The sequence below is a fragment of the Pygocentrus nattereri genome, chromosome 14, assembly GCF_015220715.1.
Source record: "Pygocentrus nattereri isolate fPygNat1 chromosome 14, fPygNat1.pri, whole genome shotgun sequence".
Lineage (NCBI taxonomy): Eukaryota > Metazoa > Chordata > Actinopteri > Characiformes > Serrasalmidae > Pygocentrus > Pygocentrus nattereri.
This window is the reverse complement of record NC_051224.1, coordinates 29,767,461-29,788,669: the sequence shown is the minus strand read 5'-3', so window position 1 is coordinate 29,788,669 and position 21,209 is coordinate 29,767,461. Positions and strand designations below refer to the sequence as shown.

The window sequence follows — 21,209 nt, the reverse complement described above, 5'->3', positions numbered from 1 at the left end:
TGCTTGTGAACTGGTTTTGTGTTCTTGAAAACCTTCTTTTGAACAGAGATTCCAAACCTCTGAATGGTAGTATAGCTACTTTTTGTTATTGGGAAGTTTGAATTGTTTGTAAAATCCAGGCATGAATTTATTTTCATCGCAGATGCTGCATTTGCAGCTTGATCTTCTATTCATTTCATTAGTATGAATACCGGCAGCAGTACTGCATGGGGGCCAAAGCAGGCAGCGAGAGCTAACAAATAGTTGAGAATTTCAGAACATAATGAGAAGATTTTCATAAAATAACATTCCCAGCAATATCGGGGAACTAGTGTGAAATAAATATTACATGCTGCCAACCAGTAACACCAGGGACCCGTGGGAATGAAGTAAATATTGATGAAGAACGAAACAGTACAGCTGTTTTGCATGGGCATTTCAAGATGTTCTCTCAGTGTATACCAAATGTATTCTGAATGAGTTACTGTTTTGTATATTTTGATGGAATACATGACTAGATATATATTTAGTACAATGGGTTTAGTATTCGGTCAGCACGGTCTCCAAGTGCTCTGCCCAACCTTGGCTGGTGATGGCTTATGCTGCCACCCCAGAGCACAGCTTCTCATTGTTACTTTTCTAGCTACATATGACCAGTCCAGCACGTCTTAATTGATCATCAGTACAAGCAGCATTCAGCCATAATCAGACACGTGACATTTATTTATTGACCATAGCAGGCATATATTGTTTTTGCTAGTGGAGTTGCACTAACTCAATTCTCTAAGATTTAAAAAAGGTTATTAGGTTTGTAGCTTGATTATTGATTCCAGATAATTGATTCAGACTTGACAAAGAGATACTGCCATCTGCTAGAATGCACCAGCACAAAAATGCCCTTTTGGGGTTCAGCACCTTGGCTAATAGCTATCTGTTCTGAGGTAGGGATCTTTACAAAATCCCTTGAGAGGACAGATCAAGCTGCCATTACACTGCACACATCCATGCATACATGAATGAAAAAGAATCAATCCTTAGATGCATCATGATTCTGCCTTGAGAGATTCTGAATCATTTCACAAAACAGCCTAATTGGATTTTTGATTTTTAATCTAGTTATGCACACTGGAACATAAAATATGATACTTCGCTGCATCATAGACTAGAGGAGGAAAAAACACAAGGTCTTTCTAATGCACGCATATTTGTTGAACAGCCAATTGATAACAGTTTAATCTAGCATTTACACACATTTAATGATCCGATGACTGCAGAAAATCATATTTAGTCAGTAATCTGATCAATGTATTTACACACACTTGAGTAATCAGATAAAGGGAAAACTGATCTACATGATTCTGGCAGCAATCAGGTTTCTGCTTTACATCCAGCCAATAAACTCACAGAGAAAGATGTGACATAAACGTAATGTAAGATTCAAACTACCATGGCTTTTTTCAAATATTGTACCTTTTTGCCTGAAAATGTGGAATTCCATAATTTAGAAGAATTCTAAAGTGTTTTGCTGGTACCTTGCGGCAATGCTGCTTGCTTATTTCCCATACCACGGTCTTTTTTTGCACGTGTGCCAAGATATTTGATAATCTGACCTAAAATCCAGCAATCTTTATTGGATTTCTTAATTGGATGTCTAGTCCAAGTTTAATCACAGTTTGTTTTTTTAAATGACCAGTTGAATAATCACATAATTGCAGAAATCTGATTGTGATTGGATTATTAACTAAACACACTTATTTAGACTTAGGCTTTAAATGTAAAAAGTTACTGAATGATTAACAGTACGACTGTAACTACACCCTAAAAAATAAATGCTATTTGGTCTCAGGTGACCACATTTAGTCTACAAATCATAGAACTACACTCTTAAAAAGGTCCGTCAAGGGTTCTTTAGTTACCATTTGTATGATTAAAGTGTTCTTTACATGGTGAAATGGTTCTTCTGATTGATGAAGAATGTGCTGTATATGGTTCTAAATAGCACCAAAATGGTGCTTTTACTGTTGCGATGTCAAGATTCTAGCAATAGAAGACCTCTTTTTGGTGCACTTATAGAACCATATACAGCACATTCTCTATGAGCTGAAAAACCATTTCACAATGCAAAAAACCCTTTAATCATCAAATGTTTTTGTAAGTGTTCATCGTTTTATGTAGAACCATTTTCTTTACTAAAGAACCCTTGAAGAACCATCTATTTTAAGAGTGTAACATTTCACTTGTTTGGCTTTAACAAAGTCATAGTATTGGAGAGATGATTGTATGACTGTAGCAGGGAAGAGAACTTGGAGAACTCTGAGAACTCTAAGAGACATGGACTGAAGTTCTGGGTATCTTCTTCTTTAGGCTAAGTCCCCAAGATTTGTACAGAGGTCTTTGATTATGAGGAGCATGCCTGAAGGACCTGTACATGATGAAAATAACTGTGGTCCACAAGTCCCTTGCCTGCAGATGATGCTGATTCTTACAGAGTGAACAGTAACAACTGTAACAGCTTATAAGGTAGAGAGTTTGTAAAAGTGTATGTGAGTAGTGTGGCATGTAGATGACCTTGATTCGGAATGAAACATTCGTCAGAGTAAGATCAGAGAGGAAAAGATTAGGGGAATCTTGACAACAATATTGTTTCAAGCAGATCTAGACAACCAGTGAAGAAGCCAAGGATGACTCTGGCATAAAACAATTCACAGAAGTGTGAGGACGCAAGAACCAAGGAACCAAGAAAGAATACTAAGACACAATAGAGCCCATCCTTCTTTGTTTGATGCTGGATTCTTAAAGGTTGTGTGTTTGTCATAAGAACAAGTCAGGTAAGTCAGTTAAGTAATGTGAGTGTTAAACTGAAAAGCAGTGGCTGCATATTAAAGTTGATGATGGGCGTGATGATGGGCAGAGGTACCTGGATGAAGCTCTTGTCACAGCAAAAGACAGTGTGTCATGGATTGTGCTCACTTATCACTGTGGATGACTATGACTTGTCATTCAAACCCACAAAAAAGGCCAGTAATGATGAGTTCCTAAGGACTAAGAAGTTAATGGGATGAGAGTGCAAGGTCAGCAGTTTGGTGGAAGGCAAGTCAACAATGGCAGAAAAGTAGTTAAAATCCAGTGTGTTGTCAAATTGATAGCATTGGATTAGATTGGAAGGATAAGAGACTTTAGTTATTTCACAATCAGACTTTTCTAGTTAAGTGAAGGTACAGTAGTGTTAGCTTGGTTCTAACATAACATGGGGAGTGAAAATTGGCAATAATGTAACAGTATTATTTGGATAAAAGGCTACTTATAATGAAGAAGCTTCTACATTAAAAAAAAAAAAAAAAAAAATATATATATATATATATATATATATATATATATATATATATATATATATAGCTTATGAAAAGTAATATCCCATGCTTTTGTTTTTGGACTTGTCCTGTTTTAGGGTTTTAACTTAGAGAAAAATGCTCTGTGGAAAAATCTGCTATAAAATCACAATAACTTACTGGCTATTAATTGTATTACTTTGACATTACTGTTCCATGTACAGAAAATAACAGTAAAATAGCAACTGTCTAGTGTGACTCTTGGGGACCACAGGGTTATATATCTCGCATTTCTTACATGACAACTGTAAAAGTAAGTCAACAAAGCAATTTTTAAAAGTTGCCGTAAATTTGCATATAAAAACTGACTCAATTTTACTAGACCCAATATTGTTTACATTTTTAAATAAACTAAACTAAAATGCACAAAAAATAAATAAGTATATACATATTTGAACATACATACATTTACACAAACATGACCAGAAACTCAATTGCTTTAATTAAAATGTTTATGCCTTTTTTTTTTGCTCTCACTTGTGGTTCTCAAATTGTACCCAAATATATATATATATATATATATATATATATATATATATATATATATATATTATCATAATGAGTTGCTCTATTAACTTTCATTTAAAGGAGATAGGAGATAGGGTTTAGTTCTCACAGCAACAATATGCAAGCTACATGGGGCACATATATGACCCCACATACTGACACTGTACAAAAATAAACCTGTGAATGGATGTTGCCTCTGGGTCACAGTGCTGCTCATGACGTGAAACCCATGACTCCTGACAGGACTTTTTCACACATCAATATCAGATCTGAGTGACAGTGCACACACACACGTGTACACACACTCAATCGTTTGGTCTAAAGGTCAGAGTGATGTGGTGCCCTAAGGTCAACCGCCCCTGCATTGTTATGTCTAACTGTTACTAAATGAACACAAAAAGATACATAGTAAACTCTGCAGCTCTGCAAAATCCAGTGTGTTGTCAAATTGATAGGATTGGGTTAGATTGGAAGGATAAGAGACTTGCAGTACAGATTCAGTATCTATGTAATGTGTTTCTCTGATTTTTCTCGGTGCAGGTTTGGACAATTTAACTCATTCAAATCTGCCTCTACTCCAGTTGGGCTTCCTGCATGGCTACATTGTACTGAGTAAACTGTATTGTATGTGTTACTGGAGCTTTATGTAAGCTATATGTTTCCTATCATCATAAAAGAAGTGCCATGCTGCCTTTACTGTGGGATGTACTGTGGTACATTCTTTAAAAAGATAATTCTCCACATAGAACCATGAACACTCAAAGAACACTTTGCATGATTGGCTGTAGATGACCAAAAGTATTGTTTCGATTTCAAGTTTGTTATAATAGAAAAACCCTCTTTGGTGCTATATAGAACCCTTTTGAATAAAGTTCCATATAGAATCATCTACAGCACATTGTCCACCAATCTGAAGAACCCTTATATGACACAAAGAACCCTTTAATCATGCACAGGGTTCTTTTACTGTTCATAGCTCTATATAGAACCATTTTCTTTACTAAAGACCCCTTAAAGAATAATTTTTAAATGTGTAATTTATGAATATTCACATTTAGAATGCAATTCACAATTTGTTGCTATGGAAGCACTTATTTTTGGCTTGGTTTATCAGAGCATGTGTTTAGCATGCTCAGAATGGCATATTGTGACATAAGCACTATGACCTTTTCTACTTCTAATAAGGATGCTGGAGATTATGTTGGTGCCGGTGTCACCACAGAACAACTTCTCATCTTCAGAGTTTTTCAGAAAGTGAATTGCAGCAGATGGTGACGTTTGTCATCTTGATGAGTAGAATAACCACCATCATCCAAGAAATCTACAGTCCAACTCGACAACAGCCAGCACTGCAGAGCCTGCAAGAGTTATTCTATAATTTATCACTGATAAAGTGAAGCCTTTTTTTTTTATTTCCACCAACCTGCTGTGATTTGTTTGTGGAACCTGCGTTATTTATGTCTAAGCTTTCATACATTCAGCAGAAATTGTGAGATATGGCAAAGCACTTAAAAGTCCTTAAAAGTTTGTAAACAAAGACGCGAGCTGTGAACATTTTTTGATTGCTTTGCTCCTTCAGACGAGCAAGAGACGATGTGGGTGAAAAGAGGTTTAAGGTTGCATGGTGATATTAACCTCCATCTGTTTGCTTGTTTTCATGAGAATTTTATAAATTGCTCTCAATATTTGCATGAAGGAGACTCTTTCAGCTTTGGTACAGGAGATTGTTTTGTCAGTTGTTTCATTCTTTTCTGTCACATCATCTTAAATCTTTCTGTAGAGTGTCTTTTGTCGGAAATGAGGACAGTACCACAATTGAATATAACAAATCAGATCTGAAGTCTGAAAGCAAACATTTGTCTTAGTGAGCATGAGTATGAATATTAAAAGGACCACTGGAGTCTACTTGGCCTTGCAGAGTTTTATAAAACAATCTAGAAGCCTTTAATGCTGCAGAATGAGTCACTGCACTGATACTTTCACAGATGACCTTTTTTGCAGGAGATTTGTAGTATCGTTTTCATTCTTGGCCTGAATATATGAGTTATCTCCCAGGATGATCCTGGGCTTGTCTAGAGGAGGGACTCATTAGCGTGAGTTTGTTTCCACACAAGAGAATGTATTGTAAACTGTGAATTGATTGTGCAATTCCAAATGTCACTTTCGAAAGCAATGAGCCACAAGAGGTTGTGTGTTACAGTGATTTTCTCATAGGTAGGGGTGTTGTTAGGCACATTGCAAAGCAGAGTAAAATCCATCAATACTTGTGATAAAATGACTGTAATGCACAGCCTCAAGTGGCTTATTGCTTTAATGAAACAACAAATACATAAAATATGATAAAACACATTTTTCAGCGTATTTTTATTAATTGTTTTTTTTACTGGATGTTTTTACTGAATTGCTGCCAAGTAGTCATGGACTGTTGAATCAGGAGAAGGAACGTTCAGAAGGCCATCGTTTCATTTTTTAACCATCTGTTATATAATAATGAACATATAGAACTGTGCAATGCAATAACCTTTGCTTTATAAGTACTGTTTGTTATCTAAATCTTTACAGCAACGACCCTGTATGAGATTTCCAGTAGCACAAAACTAATGGCTTTAAACATCTCCATATCCTGTTGCCATGTTGGGGCTAAATCTTAAATGGCTCAGTACATAGTGTGCTACATAGCAATTAAAATAAGAGTAACATACATTAACACTGTTCCTTCTCCTAAAAAGTTACCATTTCATATGAAGCTTGATTGCAGCCAGTCACAATATGATGATACTAATTAGTGATAAACATCTGGCTTTTTTTTAGCTTTTTTAATCTCTTTACAAACAGACAAAAGGAAATCATGGCTGCAGTCTAACATTCGCTCACTAATGTTTGCTCATCAGTGTCTCTGTTCAGCTTCTGCATTCTTCTCTCATCTGTAGCCCAAAGCTGAGCTTATGTCAGACTGATATCTCTGAGCTAGCAAGCTTATGCAGCAGAGTTGGGGGCTTACAAGCATTAATGTGGAGTTTAAATAATAAAAAAAATAAATAATCTAAACAGTGAGGTGTAAAGTGATTGGCTGTAGGGGGTTGGTGGAAATGCTTGGATGGTCTTTTTCTCAGCTGATAATCACATGCAAGAAAAAACGGTAACACTTTACTTCAACAACGTTAAATAAGACTGACATAAACATGCCATGACAGATGTCATATGCTGTCATAATACAACAGTGTCATATTAACATTGCCGGTAATTGTCATAGTAGGTGTCATAATTTTTGTTGCCATGATGCCTAACTACAATACACTTAGCAAAAATGAGCATGTGCTCAAACATAACGGCCTCTCTCATGACATGTTCTGGTAACAGTAATGTGTTACTGTTATATTAATGGCCAAAATTGTTCATGGCAACTCATGACAGCTCATGACATCTGCCATGACATGTTTATGTCAATATTACGCAGCAGAGTTCAAGTACAGTGTTACCTAAACGTATTTCTCTAGTAAAGTTAGTAGTTATTAGATCCTATCTGCTTAGATTTCAAGAGTTGTTATTTTGTAGCATTGCATCAAAACAGTAAAGAACTTACTTCCAGGTAGATAACACAGGTAAAAAGCATTTTATACTTAATTTAACCAATATACTAGAAAAAACATGTTCATTTTTCTATTTGTTTTATATTTATATTTTCCCACTCTATATTCAAAAACAAGAACTGGCTCAAACCTGAACCATCTCAACACACAGTTCTAGTTCTAGTTCCTCCCACCTGCTCAAGAGAGGGTTTAGAACCACCACAATTAATTGTTTATTGATCTTTTTATGTGGTCCCAAAAGATGGTCTTTTTGGTCATTTTATGTCACTGTAAAGCACTTAATCTGGCTAATTAGCTGACTTGCTTGTCAGTTAGCTTACCTCATTGGCAAACTCTTATACAGATGTCTTACACAGAATCATGTTTAATTTTTACATAGAGAAAATTGTCATTCTGTTGCTGCTAGCATAAGAGCTAAAACCTTTAGCATTTTATAGGTTAGGTAACCTCATGTCAGACAAAGTAATAAAATTTTAAATTTTTAAATTTGTACTTATTCTAAAAATAGCAATCAATACATCAACACACTTATTATGTGATAGTACTTGGTAACTTCATCTTCATCTAGAAGAGTAAAGGTTTCATTAAATTATCATTGGCTTCAGCTGCAAGTGTTACCAAAGACAGGGTCCTTCAGTGGGACTATAACTGCTAATATCCACCCTACTTGTTTTTGAAACCTTAAAAATGTGAAAAACGTATGTAAAACCCATTCCAGACATATTACATATGACATTACAGATTCAAACACAACAGGATTTTACTGTTATTACAAATGAATTGTCTGTTATGCTTGAATTTATTGTACATTGTGCTATAGCTTGAGCTGCTTGCATGACTAGACAAAAATCCTGATTTGGTCTATTTAAGTGTAATCATTAGGGCTAATAAATGTAACAGTTTTTCTTAATGTTTATTTATTAATAATGAATTAATTAATAAAGGTCGCACTTTATTTGAAAGGACTCCTACAGGTGACCTGCAGACAACTTGAATTATTAACAAATAGTTCACTTGCATTTAATGTTAAAAACAGACTGAGCATTCACAAAGATTCTTCAGTGGACCATCCAAATAAAGTGTTACCTATGTTGTGAACCATATCTTTGTTCAAAGACAGCTTTTAAATTGCCTTTAAAGCGATACCTTCAGCTCCTTATGCAGATTATGCTCAACTGTGTTTGCAAGAGTTCTATGGATAAATGAAAGAGCAGCAAACTAACAAAAGCAAAAACAAGGTGGAAAGCTACATTTTTTTAAGAGCTTCTACTAAGCTGTATAAACAAGAGTGACACCCTTTATAGCAAAACATCAAAGGTCTACATACCTACTATCTTATAGAAAATCTGCTATGTTCCCATAATATATAGCTCATCCCTATTATGCCACCAACACAAAGACACAAATTCTTCTTTGTTAATTTTTGTAGACATTCATGTCTTACGTGCATGGCAAGCGCACACTTAGTTTAGTTTTACTGTTTTTTTGATCTGCCATTATATTAGCATCTGTAAAAAGTAGTGGGCATAATGATTGGCTTGTAGGGCATTAACACACTAAATAATCTCCAGGATCCACATCTGATTAAACTCCTACTTTTCTACTTACAAATACCAATGTGATGTGGCATGATAATTTAGAATCTGCATTTTTCAATTTCTCCTCTTGATCCATCGAGCTACATTGTTTCCAAAAGTATTTGTTCGTCAGGCCATCACACGCATATTAAATTGAGTGATATGCCATTCTTAATCTGTAGGGTTTAATGTGATGTCAGACTGCCCTTTGTGCTAATAACAGCTTTAACTCTTCTGGGAAGGCTTGCCACAAGATTTTGGAGTGCATTAATGGAGATTTTTGACCATTCTTCCAGAAGTGCATTTGTGAGGTCAGACACTGACAGTGGACGAGAAGGCCTGGCTTGCACTCTCCATTCTAATTCATCCCAAAGGTGTTCTGTCGGTTTGTGGTCAGGCCAATCAAGTTCTTCCACACCAAACTCGCTCATCCGTGTTTTTATGGACCTTGCTTTGTGTACTGGTGCACAGTCATGTTGGAACAGGAAGGGGCCATCCCCAAACTGTTCCCACAAAGTTGGGAGCATAAAATTGTCCAAAATCTCTTGGTCTACTGAAGCATTAAACGTTCCTTTCACTGGAACTAAGGGGCTGAGCCCAACTCCTGAAAAACAACCCCACACCATAATCCCCCTTCCACCAAACTTTACACTTGGCACAATGCAGTCAGACAAGTTCTCCTGGCAAATCGGATTTCCAGACGGAGAAGCATGATTCATCACTCCAGAGAGCACATCTCCACTGCTCTAGTGGTGACACTTTAAACCACTGCGTTCGACACTTTGCATTGTGCTTGGTGATGTAAGGCTTGGATGCAGCTGCTTGGCCATGGAAACCCATTATATGAAGCTCTCTACGCTGTTCCTGAGCTGATCTGAAGGCCACATGAAGTTTGGAGGTCTGTAGCGATAGACTCTGCAGAAAGTTGGTGACCTCTGTGCACTATATGCCTCAGCATCTGCTGACCCTGCTCTGTCATTTTATGTGGCCTACCACTTTGTGACTGAGTTGCTGTCGTTCCCAATCGCTTCCACTTTGTTGTAATTCCACTGACAGTTGACTATGGAATATTTAGTAGCGAGGACATTTCATGACTAGACTTGTTACACAGGTGGCATCCTATCACGGTACCATGCTGGAATTCACTGAGCTCCTGAGAGCGACCCATTCTTTCACAAATGTTTGTAGAAGCAGTCTGCATGCCTAGGTGCTTGGTTTTATACACCTGTGGCCATGGAAGTGAATGGAACACCTGAATTCAATTATTTCGATGGGTGACTGAATACGTTTGGAAATACAGTGTATGTGTAGTGTTATTGCTAGCAAGAGTGAGGTCTTCTAAGATCTAGACACACATTCTTTCTATGATTAGTAGTAAGTGTTTAATTATTTTTTATTTTTATAATTTCTCTTTGAAAGCAAATAAAAAGAAATAATGGCAAATATCCAGCACATATTTCTGTTGTGATCTTCCACTAATCATCTGTTCTCTGTTGTTTTAATGAATCTTCAATGGTTGGTCCACAGGGTCTGTGGCATGCAAAGGGAACCAATTACTGCTGTTCTGAGGGATGGTTGATCAAAAGGCCTTTTTTTACAAAGGTTGAAAAAAGTAATGCATTAAATTGCTTGATTTTAAGGTGTACATCAATTCTAAACCACACTCGCTGGCCACTATAGTAGAAATACTTACTTTGTATATTTCACTTATTGAATCTAAGGACCACTTAAATAGAACCTTTCCAGTAATGTGTCGCAGGCTATAGATCTCAATAAACAGCATGCTATAACATAATCAAAAGAAATTAGGGAGATAAAAAAATAATTATACAGAATTATAGAAATCTGTAAATGGTTATGTTTTAAGGGAATTCCAGTGAACCATAGCGAGAGCCCTATCTCCAAATATAGAAAACTTGGAACAGTTGTGAATCTTCAAAGAAGTGACTGGACAACCAAAACATGAAAAACCCAGAGGAACAGGCCTCAGTTACCTCAGATAACATCAGCATGCATTAATCCACCATTAGAAAGAGAGTCAGAAAAAAGGTATCCATGGGTTGCAAGGCCAAAATCACTGCTAACCCAGAGGAACATAAAGGCTTGTCTCACATTTACCAAGAGACACCTTGATGACCCCAAGCCTCAACCTTGAGGACTCAAAGGTGAAACATTTTAAGAGAAGTTAATTCTGGCATAAAGCTGACAGAGCATTCCATAATAAGAACATCATACCAATTGTAAAGCATGGGGGTGGTAGTTTAATGGTTTGGGGATGCCTTGCTGCCTGAGCAAATTGCAATAATTTACAGAATCATGCACTCTGTTCCCTACCAGAAAATCTTGCAGGAGAATGTCTGGTCATCTGTGAGAGATCAGCCAGGATTTTTTTTCTTTAATATTTGCTTCACAACTAATGCACAATACATCAAGCATTAACAGAACAATACTTTTATTTATAAGAATAGCTATCTACATAGTACAAACCTCTATTCATACAAATTTTGTTTTGTTTTGTTGATTTTATAAGTGAAAATTACTTATCACAGCCTCTACATATGGAAAAAAATAATATGCCAAATTCAGCAAATAAACAGCAATTCTGCATGAAAATGTGTCTTCTAGGTAGAAGGTTTATTTTTAATTCTAGGTAGGTTTATTTTTAATTAGAAAATCAGTGAAACATGTTATTTCATCAGAGATGCCCAAAATTTTGTACATCACTGTTTCATTTAAAAATAAGTAAATAAATAAGCGACTACTTAAAGAAATGCAGTAAGTCGACATAATCTCCTGGGGACAGGAGGGAAAACTGAGGCAGACTGTAGAAAGCATATATCAATGTAAGAGCAAAGCCAAATCTCAGACATTAGATAATTTAGCAAAGGATAGGTGCATTTTTAGGTTGTTTCCTAGAAAAATAAGACATATGGTCAGCCTATATTAATCATGAATGATGATATAAAGTTAATTTGATGCTTGTGTTTTAAAAGTAAAAGTATAAAAATGTAATTTTAGATTTTGTAGTTTTGGTTCTGGTATTCTGGTGGCTTACTGAGTCTGTCTCCCTGTCTCTCTCTCTCTCTCTCTCTCTCTCTCTCTCTCTCTCTTTCAGGTGGGATTCCCTTCGTACTGACCGGTGAGTTATTTGAACAATCATACCGTCCGGCCGCGTTTATGGTTGCTGGAGTGGTCAACTGGCTCTCAAACTTCGCTGTGGGCCTCCTCTTCCCTTTCATACAGGTTTGCATGTTGCACGTTATGTGTATGAAACCCTTGAAACACTTGGCTTATTATTCAAGTATTAAAGCAATAGTTTAACAATAAATCAAACATACATGATTTTCCCCTTTTATACCCCAAAATGAAGTTGATGAGTCAAGACCTGTTGAAGTTTGCTTCTTTAGGTTTTGCACTGGAGCTATGAGGCTAATGTAGCTAAGAAGTAATAGAAGTTTATGTACGTCCATTTACATTGTACAAGCTATACATCTAAATCATCACATGCTTCTCTCAAACTATGCTGAGGTGTTGAGGAATCTTAAATGGTCTTGCTTATGTTATTTCTCACACAGTATGGCACACTGCATACAGGTTTGAATATAGACAAATATATGTGGTAATATAAAAATAATAGTTCAGGTAGAAACCTGAATTTTGACAGTATTGTCCATTAAAAAAAACACAAAAGCAAATCTGTTTGAGTGTGAACTAGTGTAAATGAACTTCCATTAGTTGTTAGCATTAGCCTTGTTGCTCCAGTAGTATTTCAGAAGCAAACCTCAGACACCAAACATGTCTTCATTGATCAACTACATTTGGGGTAAATGGAGAGGTTGATTCTATTTTTGTCGATTTCTTTAATCTTAACATTTCTGCACAGCTGCCTGGTGCTGTGGGAAAATAGGTTTTTTGATGAAGGGCACAACCAACACTACCCAGTGAAAACTGGGAGCCAACAATCACCTCTCCTACCACTAGGCTACCAGCTATTAGCCACCAGTTCTTCCTCGTTAGCTTGCTGTATCTGGACCCTAAGGAGTTAAACAGATAATGTCTTTGAAGGCAACCTCCCACCAAACTATTTGAGAAAGCTAAACCACACAGACACTACAGTCTTAAACATTTCTACCCACTTTAAACAGAGCATCCTAATGTATTACACCACAGGCGCAACTTATTCCCACACAGACTCTCCTTTTATCATGCAGCCAGACGTCCTTGCAGCAGCAGATTAGCGGCTGTGTATTTCTGCGGTGCTATAATCCATAAAATAAAAAAATAAGTGAAATTGGCCAACAAGGCGAAACGCATGCACTTTAAAGGGAACTTACGTTTTTATTTTCTCCATCAAAGTCTTAAGCACAGTGGAGTGCTTTTTGAAGGCTCAGTTGAATAAATTGGAAAAAAAATCTTGTAAGTAATCCTCCTTTTAAATGTGTGTGTGTGTGTGTGTGTGTGTGTGTGTGTGTTTCCCCAGGTGGCTTTTTCTGTCCATTTTACATGAACAAGTACTCAGTTACACTCTTACTTTTTACATGCACACACTCTGCACATAGGGACTGCAACACAATACAACTATTTGGTATTTGGTGTTGGAACAAAACCTCATAACCTCCAAAATGGTCACTTTACAGGAAAAGGAAAAAACCTAGTCCACTTTTAATGTGAGTCAATGGAACCAGACTTTTTTTCTAAATAATTTTAAAATTCTAAAATTATTTTTTGGTCATTTCTGTTGGTCCATTCAACACAAAATTTACACGCAATGGGTACTGAAAAACAACATTCGTCTCTGTGTTTAGCCTAGCAACATGGTATTCAGTTCTGCATTTAAGAGGTAAACTAAGTGGTACACTGTATGCCTGAAAGTATGTGGGCACCCGGTCATCACACCTGTATAAGATTGTTGGACATCCACTTCCAGAACCATGGGTATTATTATGGAGTTTGCACCCCCCCACCCCCCGCCAACCACCACCCACCTTTGTGGCTTTGTGGAGGCTATCTTTGGCAATTTGTGCCCATTCAGTCAAAAGAGCATTGGCCTGGCTTATAATTGCGGTTCATCCCAAAGGTGTTCAGTGAGGTGTTCTGTGCTGGCCACTGGAGTTCCTCCACACCAAACTCATGTATCCATATCATTATGGACCTCTTTTTGTGCACTGGGCTACAGTCATACTGAAACAGGAAAGTGCCATTTGTGGAATAAAAAAAAGTTTAAAGCCATATATTTGTCTAAAATGTTGTTGTGTGCTGTTGCATTAACATTACCCTTCACTGGAACTACAGGCTGCAATCCCTGAAAAACCCAAGCCCAAAGCCCAAGACCATTATCCCTCCTCCACCAAACTTTACTGCTGGTACTATGCACTCTGGTAGGAAACTTTCTCCTGGCATCTGCAAAACCCAGATTGGTCCAATTGACTGACAGATTGTCAAGCATGATTCATCATTTCTACTGCTTCATAGTTTACACCAGTCCAGCCAGTGCTTGGCATTGCACATAGTGCAAGTATAGGCTTATATATAGCTGCTCCATGGACACCTGTTTTATGAAGCCTCCAAAACACATTTATTGTGCTAATGATGCTTCCAGAGGCTTGGAACTCTGTAGTGAGTAAAACAACAGAAGATAGGATATTTTCATTAACTACACACTTTAGCACTTGGATTCCTTGAGGGTTTACATGGTGTACCACTTTGTTGCTGATCTGTTGTTGCTCCCAGGTGCTTCTATTTCACAATAATAGCACTTACAGGAGACGAAGGTTAGTTGTGTTGAATGTGGCATCCTATGACAGCGTCTCATTTAAAGTCACTGAACTCTGCAGTATGACCCATTCTGCTGCCAGCAGAGGTTGCATGGCTATGTCATTGATTTTATACACATGTTAAAAATGAGCGTGACTGAAACACCTGAACTCACTAATTAGGAGGGATGTCCACATACTTTTAACCATGTAGTGTACAGTTCAGGGCCTTCTCACTCAGTGTAGAGTCCTACTACATACAAACTTACAGTTACAAACATGATTGAGTAGACTCAAGTAACTTAGTGCAGTTAGGCTAAGCATGATAGCTAAGTAAGAAAATTTATTTCTCTGTTTTCAGCATTACCTTGAGAGGTCAAAATGTTTCTATGTCATCCACTGGGCAGAAAATTATTGACTTAAATGAATTAAAAGATGGCAACTGCCACTCATACAACATTACACTGCTAACTGTAGTACTGAATTAACTCATAGTTCAATTTTCTTTACGTTTGAAGGGCTGAGTCAGTTTGCTTAATGAAGAAAATGCTTAGAAATGCATAGTGCTGTTGGATAAACAGCTGACAAAGACATGTTAGAGCATTTCTCAATGTATACAGTAGCTAAAGAAGTTAACAGAGTGGTCTTATTTGGGTTTAAAAGGAGCTTGAAATTTCCCTCTCTCAGCTACTATGGTGGTGTAATGCATGTTTCAGGCAGAGGGGGCACTGTTGGATGTGCCTCAGTTTTACTACTCTGAGCAACAGAAGGTGGGGGCCTTTAGCCTGGATCTGGGGGATGTGTGTGAGAGTGAAATACAGATACATTCAGAGCAGCAGAACAGCTGTAGGAAGGCTAAAGGCTTTTGCTGACCATAGAAGTGCACTCTCATCTGACCTCCCTGCTGTAATGATGCATGAATGACTGAGGCTAAAATTAGTAACAAATACATACGTGCACACACACACACACATACACCCACACACACACACATGCACATACACTCACACACACACACACACACACACACACACACACAGGTCATATTATTAACAGTGCCATAGGCATGCATATATATTATCTCTGTCTATATCTCCTTCTCCCTTTCCCTCTCTCTCACTTTTCTCTCTTACACATTTTCTCTTTCTCCTGTTTATATCCCCTTTTCTCTCTCTGTCTCTCTCTGTATCTCAGTTTCTCTTCCTGTCTCTCCATCTGTCTGGTTTTCTCTCTCACCCTGGTTTCTATCTTTCAATTTCTCTCACTTTCTCTTTCTTTCCTTCTTCCTCTCTTCATCTCTCTGTCACTCTCCCTTGCTTTCTATCTCACTTACCCTCTCTATCTGTCTCGCTCGTTTCCTCCCCCCCTCTCTTTTGCTATCTCTCTTGCTTTTCTCCTCACCTTCTCTTTCTGTTGCTCAACTTTTTCTTCTATCGCTCTCGTCCTGTTTTATTTGTCCCCCACTTTCTCTTTCACCCTTTTTGTCTCACTCCCTCCTCCTCTCTCTTTATCCCCCTCTCTCATTCTAAAGCTTCCACCAGTTGACCTGCACCTCTGTGTTCTCTCAGTGACTCTCTTTTTAATTCTCAGTGTGAGTGAGTGTGTGTTTACTCTCATTTTGCTTAATTTGTGGGGACATAATGTGCTTGTAACCTTTCCGACCTTTATTTAGAGAGGTAATAGCACTGAGCGCCTGTCCTCATTTAGTTCAGCAGGAGGGTGGGTGTGTGGGTGTGTGTGTGGGGGGGGGTCTGTTTACCATAAATTTCTGAATTTAAGCAGTGCGAGCCCTTTCAGCCCACTCCAGCCATCGGGGATCATATCCGCTACTAGTGACCTACCTGGTGGCTGTGTGTGTGCGTGTCAGTTCTTTTTTAGCTGTAGGTAAAGCTAAAGAGCCATAAAGGGCATATGCTAATATTTAACCAACACAGCTGCCTGAAAAAGTGAACATGTACTTGTCTTCTGAGATTGTATATATAATAGTATAATAATAATTTGGAAAAATATATGATAATCGTGGTTCATCGTGGAGTTTTCTTTTGGGACTATTTTGAAATGTCTCAAAGTTACAGTTGAAAATATTTTCAACTGACTTGGACTACAATTAAAATCCTTTTGAAATGCACGACCTACCTTAATTCTACTTGTTTTGATTGAACATCCTATGTTAACACTAACAAAACAATTATAATACTTCTGAAATTTTACCAAATCTTTCATTAGCAATTGTTTTGGTAGTGACAATTTTAGATCACTTTGATCATTACTCAAAAATGCAAGCCTGTATATGACAAACACAACTTTAAACAGTTGTACACACGTAGCATCATAAAGTTTTTTTGCAACACATTACTTCAAAAGAGTGGGATCTAACTGTTCACCATGGCTGTTTGTAAAAAAAAAACACTACATACTGTTCAAGTATCGATTATTATCAAAAGTAGTAAGTAGTATGGAGTGCCAGGCAGATATTTCAGCACACTACTTACATAAAGCAATCTGATATAGTACATATCAAAATGCATCATGGTAATTTTATGAACACAGAAACAGCACAGATTTATCACAAAGATTTCAAAGCTCAAATTTAAAGTTTATTTGTGGCTTTGGAGAACAGTAGAAAACAAACTCCTTTACTCTTGTCATGGTATCTTTCAAATCTCAGCAGGCACAATTCTTGAGAAATGTGTCCATGTGCTGCTAAAGACCTGACCTGAAAAGAACTCAGAAGGAGCAACGGTTGCTAAGCAGTGATAGGAGAGTGGGGGGTCATGGGGTGGGTCTTGAGGTGGGTCTGATTGTCTCAGTTCCAGATGTTGGCAGTGTATTCAAGCATTTGCCTTCTAGTACAGTACACGAATTTGCCGTTTACTGGTTATTGTACTGCACATTACTGTGAAGAGTAGCATGCAGTATTTACTAGTGCAGTATGCAGTATGTAGTATAGTGGTATGTCATTTTTAATGCATCACTAGAGGCCATGATGGACAGGGATGCATTAGTACTTTCTGCTCTGAAACGCAGAGGTGTGGCTTAAATAAGGCTCCTGCAATGTTTCGGGACTGACATTGTGTGACAAGTGTGACCTTTTGAAATTTGAGCATTTTTTGAAGGATTGTAAGGTGTTTTTTTTAAAACAACACTGGAAAAAAAGAAAAACTTTTAAGCATTTTTACAAGTGTAAATTTAGGGGTTAGAATTTGGGACACCTCTCAATAGAAAGTACTCTAGTATTTGCTTGTCTGCCTTCATACACATATGAACTTGAGTGATATCCCATTCTTAATCCATAGGGTTTAAAATGATGCCAGTTCACCCTTTTCAGCTAAAACAGCTTTAACTCTTCTGGGAAGTCTTTCCACAAGGTTTAGGAGTGTGTTTATGGGAATTTTTGACCATTCTTCCAGAGGTGCATTTGTGAGGTCAGACACAGATCTTGGACGAGAAGGCCTGGCTCGCAGTCTCCGCTCTAAAGTTCTTTCACACCAAACTCGCTCATTCATGTCTTTATGGACCTTGCTTTGTGTACTGGTGTGCAGTTATGTTGGAACAGGAAGAGGCCATCCCCAAACTTTTCCCACAAAGTTGGGAGCATGAAATTGTCCAAAATCTCTTAAGAGTTCCTTTCACTGGAACTAAGAGGCTGAGCCCAACTCCTGAAAAACAACCACACACCATAATACCCCCCTCCACCAAACTTACCCTTGGCACAATGTAGTCAGACAAGTACAGTTCTCCTGGCAACTACCAAGCCCAGACTCATCCATTGGATTGCGCTTTACACCACTGCATTTAACGCTTTGCATTGCACTTGACGATGTAAGACTTGGATTCAGCTGCTTGGCCATGGAAACCCATTCCATGAAGCTCTCTACGCTGTTCTTGAGTTAATCTGAAGGCCAGATGAAGTTTGGAGGTCTGTAGTGATTGACTCTGCAGAATGTTGGCGACCTCTGTGCACATATCATATCAGTTGCTGTCATTACCAATCGCTTCCACTTTGTTATAATACCACTGACAGTTGACTGTGGAATACATAGTAGCGAGGAAATTTCACGGCTGGAATTGTTACACAGGTGGCATCATGGTACCATGCTGGAATTCACTGAGCTCCTGAGAGCGAACCATTCTTTCACAAATGTTTGTAGAAGCAGTTTGCATGCCTGGGTGTATGGTTCTATACACTTGTGGTCATGGAAGTGATTGGAGCAATGATTAGGATGGGTGAATGAATACTTATACTGGCAATATAGTATAAGAACATCGTGATCTGTCTCACTTGTTTACTTTCTATAACCCCTGTAGCCTCTCATTAGTCCCAAGTGTTTCTGGTTTGTTTTATTTATATTTATACCCCTGGTTGTGTGCTTTATGTTTGCTTGGTTTTACATTTACAGCATTTGGCTGACACTCTTATCCAGAGCGACTTACAATTTGACTATTTTACACAGGTGGTGTTAGGATTCTTGCCCAAGGACTCTTATTGGTATAGTTTAGGGTGTTTGTCCTGGTGGGGATTGAACCCCAGTCAGCATAGAAGGCAGAGGTGTTAACCACTACACTAACCAAACACGTTAGTGGTTGCTGCACATGTTATGTGCTCTCAGGCTTTTTTTTGCTATCTCTCATTTGTTTTCTAGTCCTCTTCCTGTTCTTTAGCCTTGTTTCATTTTTGTGTTGCGTGTTCTGTTGTTCTTATTGTTTTGTTACTTGGTGGATTCTTTTGTCATGGCTTTCAATAAAAACAAAGACTTGTGCTAGCATCCTGCCTCTTTGACTCTATCAACATTACAAAGTCTCAGGCATCATGCAACATATTCATATATATTTAATTTAAGAGCTTTCTGCATCTCATCACTACTGGGAACAATTCAAACTCAGTACATTTCTCTAGAACAGAGCATGTTAAACATCACCATAACTCTGGTCCTAATCCTAAAAACACAGTGCTATTTAGAGCCAGTCTGAACGTTTGTTAACAATTTGAGCTTTTTTCAGTGAAAAAATATAAATGAATTGCTTAATGAGAGTGACACTGGGAAGTCCCTTGTTATGCACACAGTGCTATTGATGTATAGAGTTGCATGATGGATAAGGAAATATAAGGTTAAGAAATGTCCTGTATGCAATCAAACCTGCTGATAATGAGCCCCTGCCCAAAAAGAGCCCACAACCCATTCAACATTTCAAGTGTAAAAATGCCTTAAGGCTCTATTTGCCGAATTTAAGCACCTGCTTTCTCACATGATCTTACAGACCAAAGGCTGATGGTGTTTTCCCTTCAGTAATTATCTAAGGTGTGAATGCTTCAAAGGCCTAAAGCATTAGATTCATTTCAGTTTAACAAAACCTACTGATTATGAATACAGTGAAGGTCAAGAAGGTCTTTCTGTGCTTTAGGCTGCATTTACTCACATGCCCATTAAATGCTAATTATATCCTGCACTGGGCTAGACTACAATGCTTCACTTCATATATGACCTGTCCAATATGTTGGTGGCTAGCATCAGCACTCAAAGACCAAATTTCTATATGCATTTTCTGTTCATTTTACAGTGATATTTAATCATTGGTTTGACTCATGTTCAAATCTACTTATTAGTCCAGACCAGAAAAGCCACTTCTCATATTGATTACTTAAGCAATAGGCTGTTGATGAAGTGGTGGATGTGTACTGATTTTATATTAAATTTCTAAGAATTGAATGTTGAACAGTAATCAGCAATACCGAAATAATATCTATTATGTGGCCATAGCTGTACCTGTTGAAACAAAGCCAAGTGCACATTTGTCATCAAAAACCTGTTGCAGTGTTTTTACCAGTCATTGTGATAAATGTCTCATCAAGTTTTAACAGAATACTTAATATCAATTCATTTTTGATATTACAAGCATCAATAATGTTCTAAAGTAGTGTATAATGTTTAATTGCTTGTTTGAGTACATTGATCATTGTATCACTGTATTAATTATGAATTTTTCATTCATTTTAATATTATTCATTTTAAATTATGTTATCTGTACAGTTTAAGGTTAAATTGTGTTCTTGACAAACTGATATCTCATGTACATTGGCTGTAATCAATAACAGAAAATGTTGCTCATGCATGCTTTAATTGAATATTTTAAAATCATTATAAAGAAAAAAAGCCAAATTAGAATTGCCAAGACTTTAATAACTTTCATTTTTTTGTTTTTATAGCTTTTTAACAAAAGATTTTGTACACAATTTTGGAGATAAAAAAATGCAATTTGGAGTATTTTCCAAACCAGAAAGTCACTCTGTTGAGAGAATGACTGGATTAAAATATGTGGGTAGGGCAGGTGTAAAACTGGCCATGAGACAAAAAGCTGAGAGACAGATATGTCATTTTCTATCTTTTTCCAAAGCAAAAAACAGATGTATTAAAT

At 37.4% G+C, this 21,209-nt stretch overlaps 1 protein-coding gene across 5 annotated transcripts in view; it reads left to right on the top strand.

The window, feature by feature from the left end:
- slc2a9l2 (solute carrier family 2 member 9, like 2) overlaps positions 1 to 21,209 on the top strand; it is a 321,644-nt gene that overhangs the window by 279,483 nt on the left and 20,952 nt on the right. For all 5 annotated transcript variants that reach the window (XM_017705365.2, XM_017705366.2, XM_037544988.1 and 2 more), the window contains one exon: positions 12,158 to 12,285. In XM_017705365.2, the coding sequence (XP_017560854.1) occupies positions 12,158 to 12,285 (128 nt within the window). The remainder of the gene's footprint in view (positions 1 to 12,157; positions 12,286 to 21,209) is intronic.